Source organism: Perca flavescens, chromosome 19 (genome assembly GCF_004354835.1).
Source record: "Perca flavescens isolate YP-PL-M2 chromosome 19, PFLA_1.0, whole genome shotgun sequence".
Taxonomy (NCBI): domain Eukaryota; kingdom Metazoa; phylum Chordata; class Actinopteri; order Perciformes; family Percidae; genus Perca; species Perca flavescens.
In genome coordinates this window covers 9,993,387-10,002,028 of record NC_041349.1, presented here as the reverse complement: position 1 = coordinate 10,002,028, position 8,642 = coordinate 9,993,387, and the positions used below count along the sequence as shown (strand labels likewise).

At 41.3% G+C, this 8,642-nt stretch overlaps 1 protein-coding gene across 1 annotated transcript in view; it reads left to right on the top strand.

The window, feature by feature from the left end:
• The first annotated feature begins 8,274 nt into the window (after positions 1 to 8,274).
• LOC114545544 (uncharacterized) overlaps positions 8,275 to 8,642 on the top strand; it is a 202,710-nt gene continuing 202,342 nt past the window's right edge. The window contains exon 1 of the mRNA XM_028563902.1: positions 8,275 to 8,303. Within this exon, the coding sequence (XP_028419703.1) occupies positions 8,278 to 8,303 (26 nt within the window). The 5' untranslated portion in view covers positions 8,275 to 8,277. The remainder of the gene's footprint in view (positions 8,304 to 8,642) is intronic.

The following is an 8,642-nucleotide window of genomic DNA, read 5'->3' as shown; positions in this document are numbered from 1 at the left end:
CAACTGAAACATGAATACATTCCTTCATCCACTTAGTTTTGACATTACTAGAGCTTCACTGTTTAGAAAATGGTTCATCATTCGCTAACGCCTTACTACAGACCTAAAATAAAACAAATCCAGTAATGATTTATTTATTATCTGAGCTCATATTCGTGCCAGTGTCCAGTTTCATAACACCAATGCAAATGTAACTTATTGTATTTGTCCATTAAGATAGACAATGACAGAATTCAAATCACTTTTATGTAAGCAAAAAGGTGTCTGGTGTGTATTCAAATCAAACAAAAAAGTGTCTGTCTGTATTACTTCATACAAATATGAGCCTGCAGATAAAAGATAACTTTGCTTTGTGTTGTGTTGTTGGAGTCCCATGCAAATAAACACATTAACAATCAATCAATGTTATTTGTCATGTGAAATGGTACGAGGTAAAAACAGACTAAACAAAATGGTAAATATCTGTCTCACATCAGATGGTTTTAACAGCAGTCATATAACAGAAGTTACACAGCTTGGCCAGATGGTGGCGCTGTAGAAAAACATATTTTCCAAAAGCTGCTGAAGTTTTACTAAGAAACAAACTTCCATAAATTAATCAGATCAAGTGACATTTAATATAAAATGATCCATTTAGGGCTTCATGTAATGTTAAATTAAATCTCTGCTGCCTTAGTTTTTTATGGTGTGTCTCCAAAATGTACAAAACAATATTTTCCTTTTAATTAACATAAGTGAAAAGTTTCTATTAACTTTAGATCAGTAGAGTCCCGAGTTTTTTATCACGCAGCGTGGTCGGTGGAGAGAAACTGTTGTTAAACTGCTGCAGCCGGGTTCAGTTCCTGTTTGTGACACTTTTTACAGAAGATAGAAGTGATTTGTTGCTTCACTTGTGACTGTGACTTCAGAAGTAAGTTGCTGCTCTGCGTGTTCTTGAGGAGGCAGAGTCTCGGTTGGTGGCGCCCCGAATGTCCTCAAGTCCCAGTAACGCCCCTGCTCAGTGTTCTACATTGTGTTTGCTGTCATCTCTTCATACAAACACATGCTGCACAGTTGGGTGGGTTGTGGTTTTGCTCATGACTTTATACTAGCTTGGTGTTAGAGAAAAGGGATCAGACTCACAAACAGGACCTCTGTCCTCTGGTCTCCTGGTTTGGATCTTAAATGACTGAAGACACACAAGGTAATGTGTGAATGTGTTGATTTTGGTGTTGTCATGATATGAATCCTGTTGTACAGATTTAGTGTGTGAGGGTTGGTGGATTAGACCAGAAGTTAACAGATAATAATGTGGTCAGTTCTCTCAGTAAAGAGACAATTCAACAACAACAGTTTAACACACATTTGATTCATTGAAGACAGATCATCCTGAAACCTGATCCACATAAAAAGCTGCTCTATGACACTTTAAACAGCAGCTGGAACATTTAGTAAAGAGTCGTTTCAATATGACAGCATGAGGTTGGTTGAGTGTTTACGGTTTCTATATTGTCTGTGGTATAGGCTGTTGTTTATAAGAAATACCACACTTTACTGTTAAGTGTTACTACTTGACTCAGAGAGTTGGCGATTTTTTTTTTTCAGTTAAATTCCTTTCTTTAAACATGACGGACTAAGGCATGGACCCGTGATAAGTGATGTAGGTTGATGAATAAAGACATTAGGCCTCCTGCACACTGGCTGCGTGGCACGAGCGTGGCATTTCTGTTGCGTGTCAGTTGTGTGGCGGCTGCGTGGCGTTTTCTATGTCTTTGCACACCAGAAACATGTCTGACGCCAAGGCGCTGCTGCTGCAAGCCTTGCTAGCATTTCCCATTGATAAAAGACAACGTCGGCAGTATTGACGGCAAAATAGGCTACATCTGTGCTGCTACCATTTAAACTGTATTGTACTGTACAAACAGAACTCATGATCAGCGAACATAACATTATCAAAGGCTTGCTTCTTATTGACTTACTAAGTGAGTTGCACGTTGGGCAGCGGAATGGCATTGGAACCATGTTTTGATTAGCCAGGTCAATTACTTTTTTTTCTTTTTAGCATGAGCCACCCAAAAGCAAACTTGATGACAAAAGTGAACATTTTGAAAATGTCACCTGACTTAGATCTTGATCAACTAATGGTGCTCTACTTTGGTGCTGGTTTTCGTTCTGTCACTTTTGGACCAAAAGTGAGTATTTTATGTTTTTACCAGATATACAAAAATAATATTCCAAATTAATTAATCATTATACACAAACATTCAAGATCATGAAACTTTGGAGACTTTTAAATGCACCCCCTCATGAATTCTGAAGTGTCCCTTAGTGTGAGTACGATTGGGGTGGCAGTAGCTCAGTCTGTAGGGATTTGGGTTGAAAACCAGAGGATCGCAGGTTCAAGTCCCAGTACGGACCAAAGTACTGAGTGTGGATTGGTGGTTGGAGAGATGCCAATTCACCTCCTGGGCACTGCCAGGTGCTCTTGAGCAGGGCACCATACCCCCCCAACCGCTCAGGGTGCTGGTCCAGCACCGGCAGCCCACTCCCTCTGACATCTCTCCATTTGTGCATGAATAGGTCCTGAGCATGTCTGTGTGTATTTCAGGCCTGTGTGTAGTGATTTCTAACAAAACAGCCTCAGAATATTTTGTTCTGTATTGACAGGTGCAATATTTGAGAATTATTTAGTATAGTTTTTTTAAATTACATTTATATCGGCATTTATGTCAAAAAGTAGAGACTTTCAAACATCAAAATGTCATTTATTAAATGTATTCGTGTCAAAATGAAATATAAACATCTTTTCGTATTTTATTTTTCCTAGAACGCTTCCAACACGCTTATGTGTCGCGTGAACAATAGGCGTCGGTCCTATTGTGAGGCGTCGCGTGTCACGCAGGCAGTGTGCAAGCTCTAACCTGTCAACATGGGAGCCGAAATAAAAACAGACATGCCATGCAGCTGACACGCTGACCCCACATCAGGTTACCGAACAAGACCGAATGTAACCATTCAATCACTCAAGTCTAATGTAATCAAGCAGTGTCTTGGTTCTCGGCAAGTTTGAGTTATTAACCAAAACTTGTTTCTACTGCATCTCAGATGATTGTGTTCATGCCAATTCACACATTGTTGATAGGGAAGTACAGTACATCACATACAAATATACGTCATGTTATCTTGGTAGTTATGTTAAGTTAAATGTTAGAGAAGTGAATGTTGCAGGCTGCATGATAAGCTGTCACGAGGAGTCAAACGGGTGTCTACATTCTCGACAAATTTGAGTTATCAACCAATCCCAGAAGCCTTTATGTCTCATGCATCTTAGAATTGTGTTAGTTTCTAGCTTCTGATTGGGTGAAGAAAGCCTAAAGCCACTTACGCCCAAGTCATTTTTTGGAAGTCAAAGTTGAGTGTCAAGTCTTTGAGCTTGAGTCCAAGTCAAGTCTCAAGTCTTTTATGGGCAAGTTCAAGTCAAGTCTCAAGTCTTTTGCCACGAGTCCAAGTCAAGTCTCAAGTCTCTGGCCATAAATAATTGTCCCATAAATCTTTTGAATTGAAAGCATGTCCTGTAGCTACCATCCAGACAGTACAGTATTAAAATCAGTTGTGGGATAACTTTATGGAGTCTACTTAACACATCCCTCTAGCCCTCGGACCTGGTGAAATATTAACCTAAGTCTGTCACATCTTATGGATACAACTATAAAGATACAATGTGCCTGTTCCCAGCATTAGCACAACACTTTGCGATGGTTAGATTGTTACCTGTGGTGATATATGCTAAATGTAATGTCTCTTTCACTCAAAAAAATGTCTAATGTCAAAGTGGAAATCAAGAGAATAGTGGCAGTGCCACACCAGTTACAGAACAACATGCAACTCAGTGTCAGTCCAAATTACGCACAATAAGCAGTTTGAACTCACTGATCTAATGCAATTTATTTATTTTCTAAGTGTTAGTAGGCTCAGTGAAACTGAGTCCAGCACGAGGGAGACCCGACTCAGAGGAGGAGAGGTTAGTGAGGCCAGCGTCTCCACGGCAGGTGACAGTGCGCACAGATCCGCTGTGCCATGCATGGATGAAATAATGAAATAGTAAATAGGACTACAGTAACAGAAATATGTGCAGAATTAAGACAGTCAAGACGGCCCAGTGTTTGGTGGACCGACTACACCTTGTTCCCTTAATAGCCTACAAATCATCCACGGGATCAATTACGCATCACATGAGTTTGCCGAATCGACACAGCGTTTGATCCAGGGGAGATGGATCCGTGCGTCCATGGATGTCTGTGCCTCAGTGAGCAACTAACTATAAAGATACAATTTGCCTGTTCCCAGCATTAGCACAACACTTTGCAATGATTAGCTTGCTACCTTTGATGATATATGCTAAATGTAATGTGTCTTTCACATTAGCAAGTGACTGACCTGCCTGAGTGCATTTTGAGATGCCTGATGAAGTTTGATGTTGTTGATTCAGCATAATTTATCTTGGTGCCACACACCTCGCATTTTATTTAGAGTCGATAATTGTCCATAGATATCTTTAGGATTCTACTTGATCCACTAATTGACCATTTATATTTATGGCCTCATATCCTGAGTTTTACCAAAATCAATGTACATATCCTTTGTTTTGGATATGTTCAATTGAAGGTGTAACTCTTCACACCACTGGACAAAGTCTTCAATTATTGGCCAATGGCCTCTGTCATTTTATGGAGCAGGCTCACTATGACGGCATCATCCGCATACATAATGATGGTCCAATTTACATATTTCCTCTGACACATGTTCCTATATAGGATGAACAGAAGGGTGAAAAATACGCACCCCTGTGGTGAGCCTGTGGAAGAACAGAGCTGACCAGACAGAACTCTGTTTACCCTTACTCTCTGTGTTCTGTTTGTTAAAAATCCAACCAACAAGATTAGGACTACAATCCACTTGTACTGTACAATTGCAGTGGCTGAAGATGGCGCCGAGACAGGGCGCCCGTGCAAGAGCTCTCCTTTGTGCTGTCTGTTTGTTTTTTTCTTTGATTCATTTGCCACTTTAACTTGGCGTGAGACACTTCTGAGGATCCGTGAGGAAGTTTGTGGTTTGTCATTTGCCAATACTGGACTGAGGTGTGCTGATTTCGATGCGTGCCCCACTCGAGGCAAACAAGGCCAGGAGTCGGGCCGCGGAGGTCGGGAGCAGAGCGAAAGGACTGGGCGGAGGTATCGCCACATATGCCGTACAGCTGAGCCCCTGAGTGGGGACGCTACAGGCTATCAGCTGCGGAAGCGCAGACACCTAGGGAAGCGAGGAGGGCTGCTTGTGAAGCTGCGCAGCCGGCAGTCGAGGATCCCGCTGCCGTCCATCTACCTGGCGAACGTCCAGTCATTGCTGAACAAGACGGACGACCTGCTGAGCCGCATCAAGACCCAGCGCGAGGCCCGGGACTGCTCCGTGTACTGCCTGACAGAGACGTGGCTACGCAGCGGCGTGCCGGATTCTTCTTTCCAGACGCCGGGCTTCTCCATCGCTCGGACTGGGTGAAGGAGCGTACCGGAAAATCGAATGGTGGAGGTGTTTGTTTTTTTAATTAACGAACTTTGGTGCACGGATTGTGTCATCGTGAACAAAACTTGCAACGTTAACTTGGAATGTCTTCTTTTGAAATGCCGCCCCTTTTATCTCCCACGGGAGTTTTCGGTGATGTTCCTGTGTGGAGTTTACATACATCCGCGGGTGGACATTTCTGTTGCCTTGAGTGAATTAAGTGACATTGTACACAAATTTGAGAATTCCAAGGTTAATGCTGTGGCTATTAGTAGCTGGTGATTTTAATAAATGTATTTTTAAAATTGCCTTTCCCAACTCCTATCAGCATGTTAAACATCCAACTAGGGGAGCACACATCCTGGATCACCGTTACAGTAATGTAAAATCTGCTTATAAATCCAGTCTCAGACCAGCTTTTGGAAAATCCGATCACTCCTCTGTGTTACTTCTTCCTACATATATACAGAGTAAACAATCAAAACCTTCGTCATGTATTGTTCAGTGCTGGACCTAAGGAGAGTGAAGTGAAACTACAAAGATGCTTTGATGCTACTGATTGGTCTGTGTTCCATTCAGAAACCTTGGATGAGTATTGTGATGCAGTGACTGGGTACATTGACTTTTTTGCATTGATTGCTGTGTTCCAAAAAAGGTAATAAAACGGCATGCTAGTCCGAACCCGTGGTACAATGCGGATGTGAATAGGAAAATGCAACAGCGGGCGTGGGCTTTTAAATCTGGTAACGCCGCTGCTTATAAGCTGTCCAGATATTCTTTGAGCGGTCCATAAAAGCTGCTAAACGAGCCTATGGAGCTAAGATAGAGGGTCATTTCATGGCGGAGGACCCACGACGTATGTGGCAAGGGTTAAATTCTATCACTGCTTGGAAACCTAAAGTAGGATCTATCATTAATGTTGATCCATCCTTGCCAAACGAACTAAATGAGTTTTATGTCATTTTGAATCGGAAATGGTGAACCTGTTGTTTTTCCTGCTTGTAATGAGCAGAGTTCAAGAGGATGTCCAGAGGGTTTTGGCCAGGACGAAGGTTAGGAAGGCACCTGGACCGGATTGTATTCCTCCCTGTGTCCTTAAACTGTGCTCCGAGCAAATTGCTCCTGTTCTGACAGATCTTTTCAACATGTCACTGAAGAAGTGCATTGTTCCAGCTAGCTTTAAAAGATCAATTATAATTCCAGTGCCCAAGAAGACACCTGTGACGTGTCGAAATGACTATCGGCAACTATAAGTGTTGAGGATGCCATTTCTTTTGCTTTAAACTCTGTCTGTAAGCATCTAGATGTACATAAATCATATGCTAAAATGCTATTTATAGACTATAGTTCAGCTTTTTAATTCAATGGTCCCAACAAAAGCTCATTCATAAACTGAAATGTCTTGGACTTGATGATTCCATTTGTAAATGGATTTTTAATTTTTTGACTTGTCGACCACAAAGGGTCAAAATCAATGGTTGTATCTCAGATGAGCTGTATGTTAGCACTGGTTCACCGCAGGGGTGTATTCTGAGCCCCCTGCTGTTTAAATTGTATACTCATGACCTCGCAGCATCTCATGATAATAATGTGATAATCAAATATGCCGATGATACAACTATCATTGGGCTGATCAGCTCAAACGATGAATCTAATTATCGCGAGGAGGTGGAGAATGTTGTTCAATGGAGGAAAGAAAACAACTTGCTTTTGAACACTTCAAAAACGTGTGAACTTGTTATTGATTTTTGTCACAATAGGAATCAGTTGCCTATTACTATCCATGATTCTGATGTGCAGATTATTGAGAAATGTAAATTTTGGATGTGACTCTTTTCATGATTTGAATTGGGCTCTAATACGACTAACATTGCTAAGAAAGCGAGACAGCGCTTTTTCTTTTACGTAGGTTTCGAGAGTTTACTCAAAATACTAAGATTTTATTGAATTTTTTTACTACTTACTTGTGTAATTGAGAGTGTCCTAACCAGTTGTATTACTGTGTGGTTTGGTAATCTCACTCTGAAAGAGAAGAAGGCTTTTGAATAAAGTGGTTCGCTCAGCCAGCAGAATTATTGGCTGCACTTTTCCGCTTCTGGAGTTCACATATAAAGCTAGACTATTGAATCGAGCTTTGCAACTGGCTAATGATGCCTCAGGCCATCAAGCAGGGCTTTCTTTGAGATGCTTCCCTCAGGGAGAAGGTATCGCTCTGCCAAATGTTCTACTGATCGCCATTTAAACAGTTTCTTTCCACAAGCTGTGATTACTTTGAACAAAGCACCTTAAACTAGGGCACTTTAAATTTATGTATGGATTTCATTGTACAGCATTTTTATATTGAGCATTTTAATATTATTGAGGCTTCATGTGGCTTTGTTTGTCTGTTTTTATGTTGTGTCCTCTGATGTGTTGACTTTGCACTTTGAGCTACTTGCACATTTTTTTTCCAATGCGGTTACACTGCAAATGGCTAATAAAGTGAATCTGAATCAAATTGTTCAACAATGCGAATGGCTAAAATATGAGGTTGAATTGTATTAAAAGCGGATGAAAAATCAATAAAAGAAATTGTTACATGGGACCCACTTCCTCAAGGTGTTTGAAAAGCAAATGAAGCAGAGTAACACAGAGGAAGAACTATAGTATACAGACTGTATATGTCCTCTCTGTCCTGTAATAAGTGAACTCTGAGCTCATGTGTTTGTGACTCTTCACCTCTGTCTCCTCTCACAGGAGAAGATGATCTGCAGCATCCTGCTGCTCATCATCCCTGACCTCCTGTGTCTCTGGTAAGTTTACAGCTTCACTTTATTATCCACTAACACTAAACAAAGAATCACTAAAGTGTCCACAGAAACATGTGGAGATGGAGTTTAAAGTTGTCAGTGTGTCTGCTCCTCTCACTTTCCCTCTCTGTCTCCTCAACAGGAACATTTGTAGTGAATGTGACCCAGACCTCCTATCAGGCAGAGGAGAACCACCACATCACACTGAGTGGACCTTCACAACCAACCCTCACAGTTACTCCAACTCTCTGAATATCTTCCTGTGAACTGTTAACTGATCTCAGACCCTCAGTCCTGTTTCATCTCCATGAAGGAGTT